The following is a 25,755-nucleotide window of genomic DNA, read 5'->3' as shown; positions in this document are numbered from 1 at the left end:
ACCTATTTTTTGAAATTCTTAATATTGGTTTGGATGAACTTATTTTCATCTCGAAATAGAATGTACAATCTTGTAAAATATCACCTTTTAAAATGCAAAACATACACTCACACAATAAACAAATATGTGATATTAGAGATACTATAACTTTTATTATGTAAGCTTTACAGGCTAATGTGTCACCAATCATTAAAAAAGTCACACATATTCATTTATTAAGTCATTGAAGTAATACTAATCATATTTATTATTAGGTCTAACTATTTTGTTGGAAAATTTGTAATATTTTCCAAAATTAAATAAATGGATGAAAATAAACTTTCTTCCAAATACACACTTATACGTGCAATCACACTCCACAACCTTTTTGTCTTTGAGGCTGGACACTGGACTAAATAAATGTTAAGAGTGTCGCCCAAATGGCTTTGCCAAAGGAGAAAGAAATGAGGCATTGAGGAGGGAGGAAAATGTCTCATTGCCTATTTCGGTTTTTTTTGCACTATCACTTTCTCATCTAATCTTGTAATGTCTGTCTAAAAAAATGAAAGCCAAAAAAAGAAAAAAGGAAAAGAAAAAAATATTACCAACTATTGGCGAAAATAGCCAAATAGCACATTTTTGCAAACTATGTTGCAATTTACTATTGTTCTAGAAATATGTAGGAATTTGCCACTTTTTGGATACTCGAGTATGGTGAAATCAAGTTTTCTATAATACTCAAGTTCGAAAAAATTTTAAAAATATTTCAGAGTATATTTTTTCAAAGAACTCAAATTTTTAGAATTGTACTCGAATTTCAAAAAGGTGATAAATTCCTACATATTTCCAAAACAGTGGTAAATTATTTATTTATTTGCTAAATAGTGGTGGCAGGCTATTTTCGCCACCAACTATTTATAAATTCAAGATGTCCTATTTAGGGTTTACTTCCTTATTTCTAAGTGATTTCTAATTCCTCTCCCCATTCTTGGCCTGCATAAGCTCTTTCTTACTCTTCTTCTTTCCAGGCTTTGTTCTACAAGGTCAGTTCATATTTATTGCTTCTCCTTCTATTTTGATATATATAGTACTATAAGTCTATATCTTCTGATTCCTCCTTATATATAAATCCAATCTTTCTTTTTCTACTTATATTATAGCTGTTACTATTATTCTCAACCTTCATTCCAAGAACCCCATTTGGAAGAAACACAATTTTATGATCTATCAATATCTTACCTTGAGAAGTTGAGGTTCAACTGCATTGTTCCTGTTCCACCTGCATATATAGTGATTAGGCACCAAAAACCATATCAAACCCAGATCACAGTTTATCCTCTTTGTGGGTATTTAAATCATGAATCCTCAAGGCCGAGAGAAGGAAAAGTTTAGAGGAGCAAGTTCATCTTTTTCAGGCACCCCGTCCTCATCTATGGTTCAGCCTCCTCAACCAATGGAGGGAATTCATGAAACGTGGCCTCCTCCTTTTCTTACCAAAACCTATGACATCGTTGAGGACTCGACCACAAATCATGTTGTTTCATGGAGTAGAGGGAACAACAGCTTTGTTGTGTGGGATCCTCAGGCATTTGCCATGACTCTTCTTCCCAGATACTTTAAGCACAACAATTTCTCTAGCTTTGTCAGGCAGCTCAACACTTATGTAAGTTTTTTTTTTTTTTTTTAAACAAGAATGAATGATAAAGTTATCTTTTTTGAGAAGTGTTACAATAATTTTACATGTTCATTTATGTTCACAAACAACTAGAATGAATCTGCTATTTTGGTTAACTTTCTTTTTTTGTTATATGTTGATAGATTTGAATCATTTGATTGGTCTCTCCTTTTTCTCTTTGTTTAATGGGTTACTTATTTTGGACATTTTGGTTGTTTAATGGCTTCAAAAGGAAAGTATTATTAAGCTGATTTAGCATATGGTCACTGCTGCCTCGTAAAAGTTGTAAAAAACTTAGATGTTTCAGTGTTATTATGTGTAGTTATTGAAGGCTCTTAGATTTAGTACAACTCTCCATTGAATGTTACAATGAACTTCTTTATGAATGTGACCATGAAGAAGGACTTTGATTTATGTAGGGCTTTAGGAAGGTTGATCCAGATAGATGGGAGTTTGCTAATGAAGGGTTTCTAAGAGGACAAAAGCATCTTTTAAAGAATATTAGGAGGAGGAGGACAATTCAACTTCAGGGTTCACAGCAGACTCTGGATGCTTGTGTTGAAGTTGGAAGTTTTGGATTAGATGGAGAAATTGATCGGCTGAAGCGTGACAAGCAGGTTCTAATGGTGGAATTGGTGAAGCTTAGACTACAACAACAAAATACTAGAAATTACATCCAATCAATGGAGGATAGACTTAGAAAGACAGAAGGGAAACAGCAACAGATGATGAATTTCTTGGCAAGAGCAATGCAGAATCCCAACTTTTTACAACAATTAGCTCAGCAGAAGGAAAGAAGAAAGGAACTCCAAGATACAATAACGAAAAAGAGAAGGCAACTTATTGATCAAGGGACTAGTGACCTTGAAATTGGTGTTTTAGGCCAAGGTGGAGAAGGAAACTTTGTTAAGGTTGAGCATCATGATTTTGGTGATTTGTCTGAGTTTGAAGTTTCAGAGCTGGATAGATTTGCTATGGACATGCATGGACTAAGTGGATGCCAAAATAACCCAGAGGAAGAACATATAGAGAGAGGAGGGGAACATGAAAGTAGAGATATGATTAAGGACTTTGATGAGGGGCTTTGGGAAAATTTGCTAAACGATGGTATTGAAGAAGAAATTGGTATAATGGGTGTTGATCAAGAAAATGATGAAGATTTAGATGTGTTGGCTGAGCATATGGGCTACTAGGCATCTAGTTCTAAATAAGAAAAAGTATCTCATGTATTAAATATATGCTTTTTTTTTTTTTTTTACAATGTGTGGGTCTTGTACAATATACTGTAGAGTCACACGCTTTGAAAAAGAAAGTGTATATATCTTATGTTTGAGATAACTACTGCCTAATTAGAAAATCAATAATTGGGTTGTTTTTATTTGTTTCTCCAATGAGCTAGGTGTGGTAGGAGTCCTCCCTAGCTATCTAATCTGACTATCCATTTTCTTGTTTGTTGTTTATTTAGGTCTTGGTTGCAAAATCCGTGAAATATATCTTATGTTTGAGATAACTATTGCCTAATTAGAAAATCAATAATTGGGTTGTTTTTATTTGTTTCTCCAATGAGCTAGGTGTGGTAGGAGTCCTCCCTAGCTATCTAATCTGACTATCCATTTTCTTGTTTGTTGTTTATTTAGGTCTTGGTTGCAAAATCCGTGAAATATTCGATAAGGGTTTCTTGTTATTGACCAGGAACGCCAATTCATTTACAGTTTATAGTATGTTCTCCAAGGGAGTAAGCAGAAGCAATGTCATTCAGCCATTGCTTATTTTATGGAATTATCCACAATTTTATATTATTTAGGTTCCTTTCAATGTCATCTCTCTCTCTCTCTCTCTCTCTCTCTCTCTCTCTCTCTAAAATAATCATATTTTTTGCTGGCGGTGATCAATATGTTCGAATTTCTTGCTATCTTGATTTGTCATTCTTGTTAAGAGTATTACCCGTACTAAATTGTATTGCTATTACCTGTATTACACCTGTACAGTACTTATTACCATTACTGGTATTATTCGTGCTTTGTATTTATATATTATCTATATAAATGGGACAAAATATTTCTATTTATATTAATATTACACTTGTAATTTTCTAAAACTTCACTATGTTTGCTTCGTCTTATTTCCTATATGTAAGCCTTTAATTAGTAAGTATGTTGCAAAAATATAAGTAAATGTTAAAGACGTAGTCATTTATGCTAGCTTTATACATCACATGGATATAAGCCACCATAATCAAACCATATTAATCATTAATGTGTTTCCTTTTCACTCCTTTCTTCTTCTTTTTTTCTTTTTTTTTCTTTTCTGTCTAGTTTTTGTAAATTTGTTTTGGAGCAATCATATGCTTTGATATCATGATAAAATATTAATTAATAATTATATTCCAAAAAGTTTATACTTTTAGAAATTTTAATTTAATAATTATTCTAACATTATCTCTTTATTTATTTTTTATTTTATTATTATTATTATTATAAACTCTTCAATGAGCATACTGTAAACTTATAGAAATGAGTATTTCATTTGAACTTCGCATGTAATAAACATAATGTTATAATACAATAGGATATTATTTATTTAAAGTTTTTTTTTTTTTGAAATATAGTTTTAACCTATGACATCCGCTCCTAATAATTATGTTTTCATCATTAGATCAAGACATCAATTGGTTTTTGTGTAAGTGGGGATTGAACATTAGACCTCTTATTCAACCATCAGAAATTTTAAGGTATATTATCATAATTAAGTAAACTATGGTTTTGCAGAATACAATAAACTATTGTAATTTGTATTATAAATTTACAATGAATTATTGTGGTTTTAGTTTTACCATACTAAAACTAATGTATTCTTTTATGTGTGTGTATATATATTGAGTTACTTATAAAACACAGTTCATAATAATAACGATATAGTCGTCAAAACCTTTCTCTATAATTGTTGGTTGTCAAGCCAAATCACATTAATTCTTTTTTCATTTTATCTCATTGTTCTTTTACTCAAAATCCCAACAATAATTTTAATATTTTATTAAAACCACAATCTTGGCTATTCATCAACCTTAATTTTTGGCCACTTTTGCTGTCAACATCAAAGCCCACACCTAAGTTCTAGCTAAGTCCATGTCCTTCTCCCAAAAAAAAAGTTCTAGGTCCATATAAATCCATCTAAATCTATACTTTTCAGATTTGTATTAGTGCATCCTCTTAGAATTGTCGTTTAGGTGTTGTACATGCCTTTAAGCATTGTCTCAATCCCAATTATGTGACTCATTATGGTTACACACATTGTTTCTTGATCTGAAGACACCTTTCATGTCTCAAATGCACTTAGACCCCTCGCATGTTTGTTTCATCTTAGAGATGCATTGATCTGCCCTATTATCTAAATTCCATAGATCCTTGCTCAACACATTACATGTGTTGGAGTCGAGCCATATTTAAATTTCTACTGTTGTGTAGAGTCTCTATATTCAAGTGTCTTCTACGTGTCTTTCTTTACCTAATAAGCAACATACAATAAACGCTCTCTAAGACTGTTCTTGCACGTAGTTGACAAGACGGAGTCTTTCATATGCATCATGCATCTCAGAGACATCTTCATATTCGACAATGATCTTTTCTTCAAGCATTTCTCAGTGCTTCCCGATTAATTCAACTATGATTTTTAATAATATTGTTGGTTAGTGTAGTTTGAAAGTTACTATACTAAACCTATCTAGTGTAGTTTAATTTGAAGTTAGTACACTAAACTTAATGTATTCTTATATATGCTTTCTGTTAGTTTTCTTGTAACACATAATTCAAAATAATAAAGATATATTTTTTTTTGTATAAGCAAGCTGTCAGACCAAAATGTTAATTTTTTTTTCCATGCTTTTTCTCAACTCCCTCTCACACTCTTTTTTTTTAATTTTTTTTTTTTTTATAATTTCTTTCACTCACAATGATATCACATTAATTCTTTATTATGTGGTTTTCTTTTTCTTGATTTAGTTTGTATAATAGTAGGAAATTGAACCTCTCTGAAGTGGGGTTAAAGCTATGTATGAATTACTTCATTCTCTCAAACACCACAAAGCTTTCAAATAATCAAATACTATATCGATTTGACGAGACATTTTATGATTATGAAATTAGCAGCTAGAGTTGTCAACTTGAGGAGCGTTGGCTTGAAATTAGTACATTAAAACCATAGCCCATAGGCGCTCGGACGACACGTTTCAGATCATAGCGGCACTTTTTGTCTCATCAGCTGACGGTGTTTGTCAGTAATATTTTACAATTTCTTTTTTACACTTTACGCTTTTCTAATAATCTTTTCTTTTTTTTGCCAATCGCTTTTTCTAATAATCAGTTTCCTGAAGGTTGTGGATTATGGTGGGTCTCGATCAGCAAAATGATTAAAAGTTAGCTTTGAAATTTTAATTAGTTGCATTTCAAAACACGTTGAAGAAGTCGGTAGAAGTGTTTGGACTTTAATTAGGGGCGTGTTTTTCATGTAATGTATTATAAATATAAAACCATTATTCTCGCGAGCTGTACGTGTGCAGGATTATTAATAATTTGTGTTTATAAAATATTCGTTCCTTCACAATCTAGGACATTCTGGGGGTCACAATAGTGAATAGACTCAAAAAGTGTTGACAGCGTCAATGTCTCTATTTTGAAAAGACCCGTGTCAGATCACTGTACATTCCAGAGTGTTAGGGTTAAACCGAGAGAAAGAGAGATCCTAATTCCAGTGTGAACATGTAAATTTGTCCCCACTTGAGTCTGTCTGAATATTATACATTTGTACAACAGCTGAGTTAAGCAAATTCTAGGAAAAACCCACTCCATGTTTATCTCTTTCAAGCACTATTTTTGGCCTCGAAAAGATATTAGGCCATGATTACATGAACTAATAATGGTTTCTGTATGTGTATCCCTTTTAGTTAAATTGTCAGCTTAATTATTTTTATCTTGAACTTATACTCAGTGTTTCAAAATAGTTTATTTAAAAAATAAATAAATTCATCCAGCATAATTATCATTTTTTTGCTGTTGGGATGGCCAACCACACAGCAGAACACAAGTGGAGCATATTATTGTGCTTGTGCAGCTCTTAAAGAAAGGTTTGGTAATCCTTTTCATCTTTTTATGGGCAAAAGAGAAAGCTGGAACAATAGCTTCCTTTAAGTCACCTAGATTTTCATGGTGCTACTGCCACAGCCACCCTGCCTGAAATTGAGTTAGATAGCATAGAATGCTGCAATGTCTGCTGATCATCTGAAGAGATAAGGTTGCACATGCTGTGCATGAGCATTGTGTAAAGAGCTGCCAGAGTTTTTTCTTTCCATTTTGTAAAACAAAATTGGTCAAGAGCCAGTAACTTAAAATTTTTATTAAGTTATTCTTACAAAACAAAATATTTTTCTGGGTAGTTCAAAAAAGAAGTTAGGCTTACAAACTAATATGAGAGAGAGAGAGAGAGAGAGAGAGACCTTTTAATTCACTTAAACTCTTCTATTTGTATAATAATTAAAATAAAAAAAAAGAATGCTCTAGTTATTATCAATTTACCCATAAAAAACTTTCGAACATATATAATAATGAATGTGGTAATTAGTGTAACATACAACAACAATAAAGTCTTATTTCAAAATTTTGGGGTTGACTATGAATTCTTGACAAATTAGATTAGTGTCAACATAATAATTATTTTTTTTCAAATACTTATGGCATGTTGTGCTTAAAAGTTGCCACTTTATAAGACTAATATAATAAAATTTATAATTTTCTAACATTACTAACAAAAATTAATTAAAAAAATAATTATATAATTTATTTTCAATATAAAATCAATCACATATATTATAACGTCAGCTTAAAAACTTTTTACATTAAAATTTGATAATATAACTTAAGCATTATCTTGTATAAATAGTTGTAAGGTAAATTTAATAGTCAACTAAGGCATATAGGGTTTGCTAATGACCTTTTAGGCATATGACACTTTTAAATATTTTCAATAGAGATGTCCAAATTTTAAATTCCTCACTTCCATTTAAAATGTATGTTTATGCATTATATATAACCAAAGTTTAAAATAAGAAAAGAAATTGAAAAACAAACACATACAAAAGGAAGCGAAAAAAAAAAGTTAGATAAATGATATAGTATAGCTACCAAAAAAAAAAACAGATGATATACTATAGTTTATGAAGTATAAAATAGAACATTAAGAATATGACATAATATTTGTAGGACCTTGACTGTCTCACACTCTCTTTATACACTATATATATATATATATATATATTTATTTATATATCATGTGTGGAGTGAGAACATTCTTAAAAATTGTATATGTCTTATATAAAAGTATGTGCATTATATTGTGTATGGAAGGTATATAAAAAAGTGTTAAACAGTAATTTTCCATATTTGTATTCATAAATGTTATGAATTTCAGTTAGTTCAACTAGTAAGGTTTCTAATGGTTAAATAAGAGATCTATATATGCCTACACCAAAGAACCAATTAGTGAGAACATTCTTAAAAATTGTGTACGTCTTATATAAAAGTATGTGCATTATAATGTGTATGGAAGGTATATAAAAAAGTGTTAAAACAATAATTTTCCATATTTATATCCATAAATGTTGTGGATTCTAATTAGGTCAACTAGTAAGATTTCTGATGGTTAAATAAGAGATTTCTATATGCCTACACTAAAGAATTGATTAATGTCTTGGTCTGATGATAAAAAGTAATATTATCATTAGCAAATGTCATAGGTTAAAATTCTATAAAATAAATAAATAAAATAAATGGAGGTGTTCTACTTCTATGTGTGGAATCATTTATACCTCCCAACAAAGTAGACAAATGATTTAAATGTAACGAATGGGCTACTTGCATTATCATACGAGCCTTTTGAAGCGCAGCAGGACTAAGAAGACTAGGGCTGTAAATGAACCAAGCCATTCATGAACAACTTGAGCTTGGCTTGATAAAAAGCTCGTACATATTCGTTTGTTTACAAATAAGCCAAGTTTGAGTCTTAGTTTTAAGCTTGTTTGATAAAGAAGCCGAGCTCAAGCAAACAAAATTGTTCATGGACAAGCTTGTGAATAATAGGGCTCGACACAAAAACTGCCGAGCTTAGGCTCGTTTATAGCTTAATATACGTTTACTAAATAAACTCATTATTATGACATTACACATATGTTTTGGAATATTAATTTATAGCTTGTTTATTCATATATTTTTTGGAATGTTAATTTATTTAGATTTGTGAAGATTATAGTTGCATGAATAACAAATGTGGATGTAAAAATTATATTTTGAACAATTACTCAAGCTATAGACAATGAATGATGATGGATGGATTTAATTAGGTAATGTTGTAATTTTAAACAATTTCTAATCACAAGTGTTAAAAGCATGATAAAATGAATATATTATTTTATATATACATTTTTTGTTTACTTGATTTCTGGTGATAGATGATGCAATTTTTTTTGATCCCAAGCTAAAAAGCTTGACTTGAGCTTGAGTTTGAGCTTGATATTAAGCTCAAGCTTGGCTTGACTAATTAATCAAGCCAAGCTAAGCCGAGCTCAAGCTTTTTGGCACTCTCACGAGCTCGAGTTCAAACATTATTTTTAGGCTTGTCTCAAACTCAAACCAAGCTTGAGCATTTGATTTTTATTAGCGAGTCAAACTCAAATACACACTACTTAACAAAACTTGCCTCGTTTATAGCCCTAAGACAAATTAGGATGAGCCCAAATGAATCCTATGAACCTAAGTTTAGGTGAAAGACTGGCCCAACCATTTAATCAACTGCAATTTGGGGTTTTGGCAAATCCAAGCTCAACAAAGTGAGTTGTAAAAGTAATGGATATCAATTAGTTTGATTAGAGTATCAAATTTCACAATTTGTTGAAGTAATGACTGCAAGTAATGGATTCATATAAAAATGATAATTAATCACTTTAATAAGTTTTGAAATTGAATATTAAATAAGGTGTGTTACTAGATTTATCGAATTGACATAGGCTATTATAGTTACAAATTTAGAAAATCAACAACATGATTTATTTGTCAGTTTGAAATGTAGGTCAAATTACTTTCATAGTGTAAACAACACTAAAGTAGGACTCATCTGTTCCAGTCATTTCTTCTTTCATGTGCTTCTGCACTATTCATTTATAAGCTTGTTAAATTTTCTTTCTGGCAACAAGGACTTAATTGTATAATTATATTTAGTTATTGGAGCGGTATTTATTTTCGGTTTATTTATCTTGAAGATCAGGGCAACAATTCAAGATCATTGATTGATGAGTAACCAAATGAAAGTAGACAACGTTTTCTTGAGAATATTAAATTCTTGCAATGTTTTCTTGAGAATATTAAGCTCTATCCTATTAATTTTGTTTATTTCATAATTCAAAATTTATTTTTTTTTGGATTTAATAGCATATAGAATGTGACAGTGTTTGAAATTTTAAATAAAGTAACAATTTGGAGGATTTTAAATTTATAAAATATAATTTGAAGTAAAAAAAGAATGAAATGTACAAGATTTGACATGGTGAGGACTGAGGAGACATCTATAGAAGTCAAGGGCAAATTGGTCTAAATCGTGTATAATTAAGGATGATCATATTCATATCGTGCCCGACACAAAAATTACTCTAAAAATTGAGAAAACAAAAGAGTAATGCTAAAGACATCAAATTTGGCACAATTTTATGTTACAACTCGTCATATGGTGAGTTATAATTAATAAAAGTGTATCCCTATATGACCCAATAACACACTTTTAACAATCACGTACAACTCATCACACGACGAGTTGTGGCACAAAATTATTCTAAATTCGGTGTTCCTAACATTACATGGAACCAAAATTCCTCCATTCCTCCTCCTCCTCCCACACTGTGTAATTCTAAAGTCTCCTTTATAAACCGTCATTCCCAAGCTCTCTCTATCTCTTAAAAAAAAAAAAAAAACAAACTCTCATACACACAGAATTTCATTTTCAGTCTCTGTCAAAGCTAACCGATCCAAACTCTCTGAATCTCTTATCTCTCTCTCTCTCTCTCTCTGTGTAAATAATGCCATGAACGCCATTCAATTCAGAGTCGGAGATCAGAGACTGGAACTGAGTGCAGACAGAGAGCGAGCGGAGTAGAAAATTCAAAGGAATTGATTTTGGTTATAGTGACTGTGTTTGAATGGGGGACGTGCCGTCAACACCTCGCAGCAGTGATAGCAGTGGCAGCAGCAGCGAGCGTCCGCGAGACACGTTGGGGTACCACATCGGAACCTTCGTCGCCGAGAAATCCTTCCTATCTCCTCCGATTTCTGGAACAAACTCCTCCAGCTCCCTCTAAATCTTCACTGGCCCTCTCACCGTGTTAACCACGCTTGCCAACTCTTCGGTCTGTCTCACTTCTTCTCTTTAATTTTGCTTTCATAGCGTTTACATATTCCTCAATTGTTCTTTACTCTCACTGTTACCTAAGAATTTCATGCCTAATGTGTTAGCTATATATGACATTGTGTATATGTGTGTTGTGGATCTATAATCTAACGGAATTCACTGATTATGTGCTATTTTGATTTGTGTGTGTGTGTGTGTGTTTTGGTAATCTGTGCAGCACAAGACAATTCATACACAAGGCATCTTGCAAAGATTTTAATTCACCGCTCATGGTGTTTACAAGAGTATATATCCGCTTCTGATGCATCGAATGATGTCTATGATAAGGCTGTTAATGCCGTCTACATCTCTTCGGTTTTCTTAAAATACTTGATCGAAAATGCAAAAGACGACAACCTTGTGGAGCTGTATTTGTCTCTAGATGAAAACGAACCTATTCCAAAGGATTTTGTCCAAGGTAATTGTTTTGTAATTTGCTATTATATTTTATTTATGGATTTTATTAACATGTACACTTAAAAAACCATTTTAGAAAATTTTTTATGAAAAAATGAAAACGCGAATACTTATTAGGAAGTACAAACGAGTGCACTTAGAGTACTGGTTAATAATTCATTTAAAATTTTTTTTATGAGAAATGAAAAAAAAAGTAATTAATATTTTGATAATTTTTTTTATTTCTCATAAAAGTGGTATAATTTTTTTTTAAAAATAGATTATTAATCAGTATCCTAAGGGCACTCGTTAGCATTTTCCTTAACTATTTTGATAGCTTTTTCAATTATCCATAAAAATTTTCTCAAAATAGATGATTAAAATATGTTCTAAATGCATACGTTAACCAGACTCTTTATTTATTAGTTATTATGTAATTGCTAGTGTTAACAATGAGCCTGAGCTCAACTGACACCAATTAGAGTTCAAAGCCCCTCCATAAGGCTTAGGACCTCCCTCTACCTAGGCAATGTGGTCATGATTTGGTTCTCCCTCTACCTAGGTAATGTGTCTTTAGAAAAGCTGTTCCTAAAAAATAAAAATAAGTTTAAAACTCGTAGTATATGTATCATTTTAAAAATCAAAATTATCAAATAATCAAATATAGGTCTAGTTTTCGGTTTTTACTGGTGTATCGGTAGTTGTTACAGTTCAATCACTTATTTTCTCAGTTTTTACTTAATCGGTTCTGAATTTAGTTCTCGGTTGAATTGACTAGTCTGGTTTTGTTTTTCTAGAACACTAAATGCATGTAGCATGACTCTTGATTTTAATCATTGATTGATGCAACTTGTGGGTGTGAAGTCAAATTGGGCGATGAGGGACTTCAGTCTATTAAGACTTTTAGATATTGGGCAAAATAGTTTTGCTTTTAGAATTTATAGTAGATTCTCACCCAAAAAGAAAAAGAAATCACATTAGACAAAATATATATGAGGCTATTTGGTACAAGATTTTTAACAAGTTTCAGTGTTTAAACACTATAAATTATTGTTCAAAAAAAAATAAAACAATGCATTTGGTAGAATGGTTTTTTAAAGGTGTTAGAAAAATGTTGCTCAAATTAGGATGCTTAAAAACTTATTTTAGAAAGCTCCTCACAGTAATTTTTAGGTTTTAAACAATGTATTCCAATGGCACGTTTGTAAATATATACAAATTGGTGGGGCCCATGCGAATTAGACAGCACACCACAGAGCTATCCCTCTCTCCCACGCATCCTCTCCCTCCCACGCCAGCTGTCCTCTCTTTCCTCTCTCTTTGAATAAAAAATTATAAAGTGGTACAACTTTGTTAGCTTTTTATTTTTACAAAAAACACACAAACCAAGCACACAACTCACAATAAAGCATGTTATTTTAAATATAGTACCAAACAGATTTTTTACACTATGAGTACTCTAAGTACATATTTTTATAGCACTTTTTAAATTATAGTTTTTATATATCTTACTAATAAAGTTAAATTTGGGCCCAAATCACTCTTTCCAAATCTAATATCTTTTGAAATTTTGGTTCTGTAGGGCATATTCGGTGCGGTTCTACACTCATCCAATAGCCTATTATAAAATATTAATAATGTTGAACCTATCATACTAAAACTAGCCACATCTTGCGACAAGTCTCTTTTTATTTACTTTAACTTTGTGTCATAATTTTTCATTATCCCAATTTTTGAATTATGACAATAACCTCCAAAAGAAAGAGTTTTAGAGCACACCTGAAGGCGTGCAATGAGACTAGTTCTTATATATTATTGTGTAACTCCCAAATGCATCTATGAAAATTCTAGTAAATTTTTTGTTCATTCTAAAGAAGATAGAGAGGCATAATAGATAAGGATAGTGAGATGGAGGTGTTTATATTTATGGCATAGCAATAAGAAAGTTTTGTGTCTCCTACCAGTAGGTAACATAAGGCTCCACTGCTTTTCAATTATAAATTCATTTGCAATAACAAAGACACCATCTTCCTAGTCCTTGGATGCATTTCCTTCTTGTAGGGAAACAAACAGAGACATCAGAGTGGGGGAAAAAAATAACAGTAGATAAAATGAAGAAAATAGTCACAAATGCTGGTAACTCACCCATTTATGCAAAGGACAAAAAGCATTTTGGAATCATTTTCAAATCTGACCTTTTCCTCTTTGTGCTCTATTTCAATTTTATGAGGTCTAGTTCCTAACCAAAAAGAAAGAAAAAATTAGTTGAATTTTACTTTAATAAAGTAAACAAATTATGTGCGTAACCATCATTGTTTTTGTATTAGGAAAAAAATTCAGAAAATTTGAAGTGGAGAGAGAGAGATTACCTTTGCTTTTGCTTTTTCTCATTTGAGATGAAATTTTTGCCATTCGGCACTTCTATTAGAGCATTCCCATTAAGATTCTGAAAAATTTTAGCATTTAGCAACTCAAAAATCTATTTTATTCATTTTAACAACTCACTTTACAATACCCCCAACATCAAAGATTCTATTTTTATATTCATCCCATTAAAATAATATTAAAAAACTTATTAAAATAAAATAAAACTTTCTCACATAAATTCATAGCAACCAGCTGTCAGCCACATTCACTACCACTAGCACCACCGTGATAGCCACAACCCACTACAACAACAACCAAAAAAAAAAACCGCAAAACAACCACTATTAGCCATCACTACCACCACTGTGGTAGCCACAACCCATGGCAAAAAAAAAAAACCCAAACCAAAACCGCCACCACAACAACCACCATCATCAACAACCCACCATAGAACCCATTAAAATAGACCAACACCATAGGCCAAAACAAGACCCCCACCACCAAAAAAAAAAAGAAAAAAACTTCAACACCACCACTACCGCCATGACCCAAAATCAACCATAGCACACACCAGCCCGTACCTTTCGTCGTCCACCTCTAGCCAAAAACCTGTGCCAAATCAAGTAGGCTCTAGCGTAGTCCCTCAAAGATTGAACCTAAACTGAAAACTCATGCCAAATCAAGTAATTATCATTAAAAAAAACTACCTAATCCTGAAACTAATCAAGGAAAAATCAAACCTCATGGAGAAAGGCCGGTGAAACAACATAGGGAAAGAAAGAAGAATAGAGAGAAAATAGTGAGTTGGTGAGAGAAAAAGATAGAGGAAATTGAATGAATAGTCAAAGACTAGTAATAAAATAAAATTATAAGTTTTGAGCTACAATAGACTATTATAAATGACAGTCTACTGCAACTGAGATGCTAAGGGCCTGTTTGGTACCCCATCTCTAACTCACATTTTTACATTTTAAACAACATTATACACATTTTCACATACTTTTTTACTCACACGTGTATTAAAAAACTACAAACAATATTATTCAAACTACTCTATTAAACACCCCCTAAATATTTTGTGTATAGCAGATTTGTTGTGGTGTGGTTTTTGTGAAATGAGATGCTAAATTTAGCTTTTAGCATTTTTCACATCTTCAATGTGAATGCTCTTAGAGATTGATAAAATAAAGATACCTACTATGTTCCTCATTTTAAGGGATAAGGATAAGGAATGAGTGTTTTAAATTTAGTACTATCTTTTCTTTTAATTTAAAAATTAAAAAAAAAAAAAAAAAAAAAAAGGAAAAGAAGAAGAAGAAGAAGAAGTTGTGAGCATAAGAGTTTTATGGGAGAGAGTTCGGAAAAACTGATTATTTAAAATTTAGGATTTAAAAATTAAAAAAAAAAAAAAAACTTGAGAGAGAGAGAGAGAGAGGGAAAAAAACCGTTTTATAATTTTTAATTGTGTCAATTTGGTCCTCACTTTTCAGAACCGTGTCAACTTAGTCTCTACCATTATCTATTAAATGAAAATTACTGACATGACTAATGGCCAAAATAAAAAATTAGTTTCCATTGATATGGCAATAAATTAATTTTATATTTTGGTCGTTAGTTACGCTAGCTATTTTCATCAAAGAGATAACAATAGAAACTAAATTAACACAACATGAAAAGTTAAAGACTAAATTAATACAATTGAAAGGTTAGAGACCAAATTGAAATATTGCATAAAAGATAAGAACCAAATATGTAATTTACCTTATACTGTTTTTTATAATGTGGAGAAGCAGAAAGGTTGTTAGAAAATAACTATTTTTTTTTTTATCTTATAATTTAGATAAAATTTAAGAATTTTTAAATTAGCAATTTTACATGTCTAACCATATTATTTAAGGTGAATTTGAAGGTATTTTTGGGCATATGTCCTACGATGCAATTGTGTTTTGGTGAATAGTTTGTCTAGGCCTATCCATGAGTTGGTTCGGGTTGGGTTTGTGCCCAACCCGAAATCGACTCGACTAGATCAAGTAGTCAAAATTTCAACCTGTCGCCAACTGGAGTGATTGATCAGATTGGGTGGATCCAAGCTTCAACGGATGGCAGTCGATTCAGTCGGAGTTGGAGATTTGGAAAATGACAAGAATCTGGCTAAGAAAAGATGAAAATGGTCGAAATGTAGCAAGAAAAATTGAAAAATTGTTGAAATCTAGCAAGATCTTGCCAGAACTAGTGAGATCTTGGCCATTATCGACAAGATCTCAGCTAGATCTTCCCGAAAATATCCTAAATTTTTCTGGATCTAAAATATCTCGCTAGAGCAGTCAGTTTAGTTGGCGGCTAGTCAGGTTTGGTCGACGACGATGGGTGGGTTGGGTCCGACAAGTCCTTGGATAGCCCTAAGGTTGTTAATTGTGTTGGGATTCATTATTACACGCTGCACTACACAGCATAGGGGCACTGCCTTTAACATGCCACTTTGTGTTTTTTTTTTTTTTGGGCTGAATAACATGTTACTTATGTTTGGATGATGGCCTTTGGATTTTGGAATGACCAATGTAAGAGCATCAGTATCTAGCATGCTAAAGCTCCAAATATACTAAAATTTAGTGTCAAACCCCATAAATCTTACATTATCCGCACTTTCAATTTTAAAAAATTTTACCATCGAGTTACAGTACTATCCTACTTTTATGATGGTACTGTAGTAAGATGGTATTTTTTAAAATAATATTTTATTGGGTTTTGGATTTTATTTGGGTATTGGGTTATATTATTTTATTATGTAGATATATTATTTTAATGTGTTTAGATACTGGATGTTAATGCTAAATACCTCCCTTATTATCAGATCAAAACATCAATCGATTTTTAGTGTGTAAGCAGTGATTGAACCTGAAATCTCTTATTCAACCATAAGAGATTTTACCAATTAAGCTAATTGAAACCCAAAAAACTAGCAAAATTTTGAATCATATTTATCAATTCCACATCTTTAATTTAATTTATTATATATTTTCTCAACAAAAAATCTACACTAAAGTGTTTTTTTTATACATAATTTAAGACGTTTTTATCAATTAATTAGTGAAGTGTGAACTATATTTTAAATTATCTATAATCATTACATTTCATTTTTTTTTCAAGGGTTCCAAACTATTGGACACAAAAATCAGCATATTGTCTAGTGGCAAAGAAGAAAACCTTAACATCCTTGTTCTCCAAATTTAAAATAAAACAGGGCTTTTGTTTTTATAAAAGAAAGCTCTTTACTAATACTTACATATATTTTAAATGTTTTTTTTTTTTTTAAATGAGGTACACATAGTGCATGTTCATTTCACGTGTCAATTAGTGGTTTAGATGAAAACTATGTCCATGTTTAATTGTCTACGCTTCTAAATGGTGACTTCCCATTAGGTTACCTAATAGGTAAGCAAAAATGTTAGCACTAATCATAGATTCACAGTACACCGCCTTAACAATCACCAAGCATTAGTCCTAAATTTTAAGGGTCAATTATAAATCCTCCTTAGATTAGTCAAAACTGATCGTATGTATTGTTTCCAACATTTTCTCTTAGTCGAGTCACATTTTATGTTAGTTTCTTATTTTCATATCATTTTTTACACTTCTACGAATGTTATTTTTGTCTCTCTCTTTTTTGTTGATAATTCGATAATTACAATAGAGGAGAAGATTTAATTTAATTATGAAATTAGAAATATCACGAATTGATTACTATGGTACCCGATCCTATGAGTGTTGCTTTCCTTAGACAAGCAGTTTGGGTTCCCAATTTATTTATGAGTGGGTTTCCTAACAATCCTACGGGTAATGGCTTCAAACACAACTTCGACAATCCAATTTCTATTATCTTTGTGAGTTTTTGGACCAACACCCTCATCCCCTCTAATTGTTCTTCTCCCTTTCTCACTCTCACTCTCTGTTTTCTCTTTTCCACACTTTTTCCCCCAGTTTTTCCAACCATCTCCTTTGTCTGCCCTCACTACCCTTATATAATCTTTCTTTAGTGGGGTTCAAATCATTACTTTTTCACTAATTTCCATACAATCCCACTTTTACCCAGAATCCCAAGAAACAATCATGTCTTCTGAGGATTCTCTTGAAACTTGTTCTAGACACCAAATAGCATTCGGCAGCGAACTCCCCAAAGGCATCAACAACACTCGGTAACTGACTTGAATTTAATCATTTCATTGTTGATTTCCCACCGCCTCATCAGTCGGTAGTGGGCCGAACACTATGGGATTCTGGGCCTTGACTACTCAAGCTGATCTTGGGCCTAAGTTTAGTGGGCTGGTACTGATTATCTGGGCTCGAGCCTCAACGATTACAATTTCCCTCTTTCATTTTTTACATAGCATCAGATTTCAATGGTCTCACTTGAGGCTCTCTAATTAGTTACTATGTTAAACGTTGAGTGAGACTCACGTCTTCTTCATGAATTTGTTCACTGGAACTAGAAGTGGGTCCAGTAAAAATGGAGCTCAACTCCATGACATAATGGCACAGTATTATAATACAAGTTGATGTGTGATCTATGCATATATATATATATATATATAAAATAATATTATGCTGCTAAGATATTTATGTCGACAACCTTCCTTACTTCATAGTTCATACCTTCCATCCGCACCCACCATATAAAATTCATTTCAGCTGCAATCCTACAAAGCTCCAATATTCGTGATTGTGCTTTAACACATGGCAGTTTTCTGTGGTTCGAATTTTGTGTAATAGTTAGAAATATTGCAACATATAACTACCATTTTATTTTGAGAGATTTAAAGTATCAAAATAAAAAAGTAAAACGGTAAAAGTTTTAAAAGTTAAAAAAAAAAAAAAAAAATCTAAAGATTAGGGAGAAAATTGTCAAATGCTCTTTTTGGGCAAACTAAGCAGCGTTTTGCCATATTTTTCAAACTAATTAGAGAAATGTCCCTCTTTTGAAAATTGATTTTCTAAAAATCGGTTAGGTCCAATAGCGGTGTTTTTAAGAAGCCTATGGTGACCTTTTTAGGACCTATTGTGGCATTTTGTAACTCAATTTATATAAAATCGAGTTATAGGTAAAAATAAAAATAAAAAAAATTGCCTATAACTCAATTTAATGAAAGTCGAGTTACAAAACGTCACTATAAGTCCTAAAAATGTCACTATAGGCTCCTTAAAAATGCCACTATAGGGCCTAACTCGATTTTGAGAAAATTAATTTTCAAAAGAGGGACATTTTCCTAATTAGTTTGAAAAATAAGACAAAATGCTGCTTAGTTTGCCCAAAAAGGGAATTTAGCAATTTTGTCCAAAGATTAGGATTAAAAGTGAGCTTTTCAAGTTTCAATCTCAAACTCTTAATGGTGGTAATTGTGGTAAAGTATGGTGCAATAACTATTGTAACAAATCTCAATCTAGTTTAGTAATTATTTAGGGATACAAAAATTTGTATTCCCTTTTTTTCATTATTATTAGGGCAGTAGTTTATGATTAAATCAATAATATTATTCATCAACCCACTATTAAACTTTGACCAGAAATATAGTTGAAAGAAAATCCTAAAATATTATATTGTTTAGGATTGGCTAATAACTGCCATCATCACATAACTTGTATATTAATACATACACATCAACTCACCGATTGAGACCTTTTAGTGCTTTCAATTCAAAAATCTAGGATTCAAATCTCTCTAGCTCCCTTATTGTAACTATCATATTATTATTTTAAAAACAGAAAGAAAGAAAAGGCGATTAGCTAATAGCTAGTTAGGCCAGGTTTGTAATAATCTTATTTAATTTATTTGATTTATATAAAAATATCATATTTAAGTATAATTTATTTTTATCCACAATATTTTTTCACTAAATAATCCAATGAAACTAAACTCGTCATCCAAATACACTCTAAGATCTTAAATATTAGAAATATTAGTAACCTTGAAATAATCCAACAATCGATGCTGAGATCCTCCAAAGGTTAGAGATTTCAATTAATAGTTTCTAGGGTAGTTGATGTTTTAATATTTTATTAATTCAAGACTTTCATTGTATTTTTAGATAAATTTAATAAATTTATTTCTTTTGTTATATATATATATATATATATATTCAAGTGAATATTCAATCAAAATTTATCAAAATTTGTTTCTAATTGCACTTTAATTTTACGTCAAGTGCTATTTCAATTAGATTTTACATGCTCTAATTTTTTTTGCTATGTATTATGCTAATCAAAACTTAATTACTTTAGGACATTATATTTCAAAATTATTTAATACTACTTCTAATCTATTTGAAACTAAACACGATGTTCTTATCAAAACTTATTATCAATTCAAGTATAAACTTAATCAATAAATTTTATACTCAATTTTAGCATGTTCTAAAAAATTAGCTATTCCTTTTTAACCTTTTTAACATATTGCCATAATAAGTCATCTTAATAATTTATTTGAGAAAAAAATAATAAATTCATGGAAGTAAAAACTAAGTGTGATAGTTTTATATATATTACTTAATGTTTCTAATACTCGGACTAAGATGTTTCTTGATTACTCAAGCTGAAGTTATGAGAGTGGCTTGTGAAACCACAACAGGGGCTTCAATTTGAACCAAATAATGACAAATCCTTACAACCCAACAAACACTTTGCTCAAAAAAAGAAATCTCAATTTGGACTCGAGAAAATTGGGTTGGCCAAGGAAGCTCTGATGGTTAAGTAAACTATGGTAGGAGAAGAAGAAATGAAAATGGTAGAGTCTTAAAATGTTAGGTTGCATACCTTATTCAACATAATGGAGGAGTAATTTTTGAGCACATATGATGTGCTTTATTTGTTGGGAAATTGCCTTAAAATATGATAGTTGACCTATTTGTTGAGATTCTTAATATTGATTTGGATGAACTTGTGTTCATCTCAAAATAGAATGTACAATCTTGTAAAATATCATCTTTCAAAATGCTCTCATATAATAATCAAATGTGTAATGTTAGGAATACTATAACTTTTATTATATAAGGTAATATTAGAGACTGATGTATCACAAATCATTAAAAAAAAGCCCTCAAATATTCATATATCAAGTTATTGAATTGACACCAATCATATTTATTATTCGTTCTAACTATTTTGTTAAAAAAGTTTTTAATATATTTTTAAAACAAAATAAATGGATGAAAATAAACTTTCTTCCAAATACACACTTATTGCGAGCAAGGACACTCTACAACCTTTTTGTCCTTGAGGTTGGACACTTGTACTAAATAAATGTGATAGTGTCACTGCGCAAATGGCTTTCCCAAAGGAGAAAGAAAGCAACACCCATCTAATCTTAGCCTCCATAAGCAATTCCTTACCCTTCTTCTTTCCAGGCTTTGTTCTATAAGGTCAGTTCATATTTATTGCTTCTCCTTCATATGTCGTTTGATATAGTACTATATATTCTGATGCCTCCGTATATATAAATCAAATCGTTCTTTTTTCTAGCTGTTACCATCATTCTCAACCTTCATTCCAAGGATCCCATTTGGTAGAAACACAATTTTATGATCTATAAATAGCTTACCTTGAGAAGTTGAGGTTCAACTGCATTGTTCTTGTTCCACCTGCATATATAGTGATTAGGCACCAAAAATCATATCAAACCCAGATCACAGTTTATCCTCTTTGTGGGTAAATCATGAATCCTCAGGGCCGAGTGAAGGTAGCGTTTAGAGGAGCAAGCTCACCCTTTTCGGGCACGCCGTCCTCATCCATGGTTCAGCCTCCTCAACCGCTGGAGGGAATTCATGAAACGGGCCCCCCTCCTTTTCTTACCAAAACCTATGACATCGTTGAGGACTCGACCACAAATCATGTTGTTTCATGGAGTAGAGGGAACAACAGCTTTGTTGTGTGGGATCCTCAGGCATTTGCCATGATTCTTCTTCCCAGATACTTCAAGCATAACAATTTCTCTAGCTTTGTCAGGCAGCTCAACACTTATGTAAGAATTTTTTTTTACCAAGAATGAATGATAAAGTTTTTTTTTTTTTTTTTTTTTTTTTGAGAATTGTTACAATAATTTTACTTTTTCATTTATCTTCACAAAAAACTACAATGAATCTGCTATTTTTATTAACTTTTTTTTTTTTTTGGGGTGATATTGTGATGGATTTGAATCATTTGATTTGTCTCTCCTTTTTCTCTTTGTTTAATGGGTTACTTAATTTGGACATTTTGGTTGTTTAATGGCTTCAAAAGGAAAGTATTATTAAGCTGATTTAGCATATGGTCATTGCTGCCTCGTAAAAGTTGTAAAAAACTTAGATGTTTCAGTGTTATTATGTGTAGCTATTGAAGGCTCTTAGATTTAGTACAACTCTCCATTGAATGTTACAATGAGCTTCTCTATGAATGTGACCATGGACTTTGATTTATGTAGGGCTTTAGGAAGGTTGATCCAGATAGATGGGAGTTTGCTAATGAAGGGTTTCTTAGAGGACAAAAGCATCTTTTAAAGAATATTAGGAGAAGGAAGACATTTCAACTTCAGGCTTCGCAGCAGGCTCTGGACTCTTGTGTTGAAGTTGGAAGGTTTGGATTAGATGGAGAAGTTGATCGGTTGAAGCGTGACAAGCAGGTTCTAATGGTGGAACTGGTGAAGCTTAGACAGCAACAACAAAATACTAGAACTTACATCCAATCAATGGAGGATAGACTTAGAAAGACAGAAGGGAAACAACAACAGATGATGAATTTCTTGGCAAGAGCAATGCAGAATCCCAACTTTTTACAACAATTAGTTCAGCAGAAGGAAAGAAGAAAGGAACTCCAAGAAGCAATAACGAAGAAGAGAAGGCGACCTATTGATCAAGGGCCTAGTGACCTTGAAATTGGCGTTTTAGGCCAAGGTGGAGAAGGAAACTTTGTTAAGGTTGAGCCTCATGATTTTGATGATATGTCTGAATTTGAAGTTTCAGAGCTGGACAGACTTGCCATGGACATGCATGGACTAAGTGGAAGCCAAAACAACCCAGAGGAAGAACATTTAGAGAAAGGAGTGGAACATGAAAGTAGAGATATGTTTAAGGACCTTGATGAGGGGTTTTGGGAAAATTTGTTCAACGAGAGTATTGAAGAAGAAATTGGTATAATGGGTGTCGATCAAGAAGATGATGAAGATGTAGATGTGTTGGCTGAGCATATGGGCTACTTGGCCTCTAGTCCTAAATAGTAAAAGATATCTCATATATCAGGTATAATTCTTCCTTTTACAATATTTGAGTCTTATACATTTATAGAATCACATCTTTTGAGAGGGAAAATATATATATATATATATATGTATATCTTATATATGAGATAATTATTGTCTAATTACTAAATAGGAGAATGTATCTCATGTTTCAAATATTTGTATTCTCTCTTTTAAAATGTGTCTCGTTTTGAGAGGAAGAATGCATATATCTCATGCATGAGATAATTATTTTCTAATTACTAAATAGGAGAGAGTATCTCATATGTTGAATATATACATTTTTTCTCTTACAATGCGTGGGTTTCATGTAATTGTATAGTCACACGTGTTGAGAAGAAAAATACATATATCTTATATATGAGATAATTATTGCCTACTCAGAGAATCAATAATTGTGCTGTTTTTATTTGTTGCTCCAATGAGCTAGGGGTCGTAGGAGTCCTCCCTAGCTATCTAATCTCACTGTCCATTTTCTTGTTTGTTGTTTATTTAGGTCTTGATTGCAAAATCCATGATAAATTCGATATGGAACGCCAATTCATTTCCAGTTTGTAGAATGTTCTCCAATGGAGTAAGCATAAACAATGCCATTCAACCATTGCTTGTTTTATGGAATTATCCATAATTTAATATCATTTAAGTTCCTTTGACCATCATGTCTATTTGTCTCCTTTCTCTCTTTTTTTCTAAAATAATTATTTTTTTTTTTGCTGGTGGTGATAATTAGTATGTTCGAATTGCTTGCTATCTTGATTAGTCATTCTTGTTCTCAATATAGATTAATTACTTGATTACATATGATATGACACTCAAATACGTAGTAACAGATTATAATTACTTCTATGCAAGCGATTTGTTAAGAGTATTACCCGAACTAAATTGTATTGGTATTACCTGTATTACACGTGTACAGTACTTATTACCATTACAGGTGTTATTCTTGCTTTCTATTTATATTATCTATATAAATGGGACAAAAGATTTCCATTTATATTAATATTACACTTGTAATTTTCTAAAGCTTCACTATGTATGCTTCGTCTTATTTCCTATATATATATATATATATATAAGCCTCCAGTATGTATGTTGCAAAAATATAAGTAAATGTTAAAGACGTAGTCATTTATGCTTTATACATCACATGGATATAAGCCACCATAATCAAACCATATTAATTTTTATTCTTTAATGTGTTTCCTTTTCACTCCTTTCCTTTTTTTTTTCTTTTTGTCTATATTAGTTTTTGTAACTTTGTTATGGAGCAATCCTATGATTTGATATCATGAAAAACTACTATTAATTAGTAATTACTACTCCAAAAAGTTTATACTTTTAGAAATTTTAATTTAATAATTATTCTAACATTATCTCTTTTTATTATTATTATTATTATTATAAACATTTCAATGAGCATACTGTAAACTTATAGAAATGAGTATTTAAATATGTAGTCACTTGAACTTTGCATCCAATAAATATAATGTTATAATATGGTAGGATATTATTATTTAAGCTATATTCTCATAAATAAGTAACTATGACTTTGTAGAATACAATGGACTATCGTAATTTGTATTACAATATAGTTTTAGGGTTACCATATTAAACCTAATATATTCTTAGATATACCATATATTGAGTTACTTATAAGACATGTACAATTTGTAATAATAACAATATAGTTGTCAAAGATCTCTCTCTATGATCGTTGGTTGATAAGCCAAACCATGTTAATTCTTATTTCACTTAATCTTGTCTTTCTTTTACTCAAAATCCCAACAACAATTCTAATATGATATTAAAACCAAAATCTTTGCTCTTCATCAACCTTCATTTTTTTTGTCACTTTTGCTGCCAACATCAAAGCCCACACCCAAGCTCTAGGTCCATGAAAATCCCATCTAAATCTAGACTTTTCGGGTTTGTATTTGTGCATCCTTTTAGAATTGTCGTTCAAGAGTTGTATATGTCTTTAAGCATTGTCTCAACCCCAATTATGTGATTCATTGTGGTTACACACATCGTTTCTTGCTCTGAAGACACCTTACATGTGTCTCAAATGCACATACAGCCCTCGCATGTCTGTTCTATCTTAGAGAGGCATTGATTTTCCTTATTATTTGAATTCCATAGATTCTTGCTCCCCACGTTACATGTGTTGGAGACGTGCCATATTAATTTCTACTGTTATGTAGAGTCTCTATATTCAAGTGTTTTCTACATGTTTTTCTTTACCTAAGCAATATACAATAAACGCTCTTTAAGATTGTTTTTGCACGTATTTGGCAAGACGGAGTCTTTTATATGCATCATGCGTTTCACAAACATCTTCATATTCGACAATGATCTTCTCTTCAAGCAATTCTTGGTGCTTCCCGGTTAATTCAACTATGATTTTGTATAATATTGTGAGTTAGCATAGTTATATCTTGTGTAGTTTTGAAGTTAGTATACTAAACCGAATGTATTTTTACATATACCTTTTATTAGTTTTCTTGTAACATACAATTCAAAATAATAAAAATATATTGGTCAAAAATATTTTGTTGTATATGTAAGCCGTCTTCCTCTGTCCTTTTTTTTTTTTTTTTTT

General features: G+C 31.5%; 2 protein-coding genes, 2 long non-coding RNA genes and 1 pseudogene across 8 annotated transcripts; 4 read left to right on the top strand and 1 right to left on the bottom strand.

Moving 5' to 3' along the window:
* Window positions 1-926: 926 nt before the first annotated feature.
* On the top strand, window positions 927-3,032 carry LOC112016417 (heat stress transcription factor A-6b-like). Its single transcript, XM_024048982.2, has 2 exons — window positions 927-1,642; window positions 2,074-3,032. Exons 1-2 carry the CDS (start codon window positions 1,337-1,339, stop codon window positions 2,845-2,847), a joined length of 1,080 nt encoding a protein of 359 aa, XP_023904750.1. The 5' UTR covers window positions 927-1,336; the 3' UTR covers window positions 2,848-3,032.
* Window positions 3,033-10,354: 7,322 nt separating this feature from the next.
* On the bottom strand, window positions 10,355-14,243 carry LOC136065135 (uncharacterized). Of its 4 annotated transcripts, none has more exons than XR_010626771.1 (5): window positions 14,131-14,243; window positions 13,900-13,976; window positions 13,676-13,769; window positions 13,492-13,584; window positions 10,355-12,848 (listed from the first exon to the last, which is right to left on the bottom strand). It is a non-coding gene; the product is annotated as an uncharacterized LOC136065135 (long non-coding RNA). The 4 variants fall into 4 exon arrangements; XR_010626769.1 differs by having other exon boundaries at window positions 10,355-11,172; XR_010626770.1 differs by having other exon boundaries at window positions 13,492-13,581.
* LOC136065136 (uncharacterized) lies at window positions 10,993-16,514 on the top strand. 2 transcript variants are annotated; one of them, XR_010626772.1, is made up of 3 exons: window positions 10,993-11,093; window positions 11,313-11,552; window positions 15,807-16,514. It is a non-coding gene; the product is annotated as an uncharacterized LOC136065136 (long non-coding RNA). The 2 variants fall into 2 exon arrangements; XR_010626773.1 differs by lacking the exon at window positions 15,807-16,514 and adding an exon at window positions 13,113-14,242.
* A 4,640-nt stretch (window positions 16,515-21,154) lies between these two features.
* Window positions 21,155-23,815, top strand: LOC112016413 (heat stress transcription factor A-6b). The gene is made up of 4 exons (XM_024048977.2): window positions 21,155-21,306; window positions 21,407-21,905; window positions 22,344-23,157; window positions 23,653-23,815. Exons 2-3 carry the CDS (start codon window positions 21,600-21,602, stop codon window positions 23,133-23,135), a joined length of 1,098 nt encoding a protein of 365 aa, XP_023904745.1. The 5' UTR covers window positions 21,155-21,306; window positions 21,407-21,599; the 3' UTR covers window positions 23,136-23,157; window positions 23,653-23,815.
* A 1,689-nt stretch (window positions 23,816-25,504) lies between these two features.
* LOC136065132 (heat stress transcription factor A-6b-like) overlaps window positions 25,505-25,755 on the top strand; it is a 5,043-nt pseudogene continuing 4,792 nt past the window's right edge.

The sequence above is a fragment of the Quercus suber genome, unplaced genomic scaffold (assembly GCF_002906115.3).
Source record: "Quercus suber isolate HL8 unplaced genomic scaffold, Cork oak 2.0 scaffold_859, whole genome shotgun sequence".
Lineage (NCBI taxonomy): Eukaryota > Viridiplantae > Streptophyta > Magnoliopsida > Fagales > Fagaceae > Quercus > Quercus suber.
This window is presented reverse-complemented; position numbering and strand designations above follow the sequence as displayed.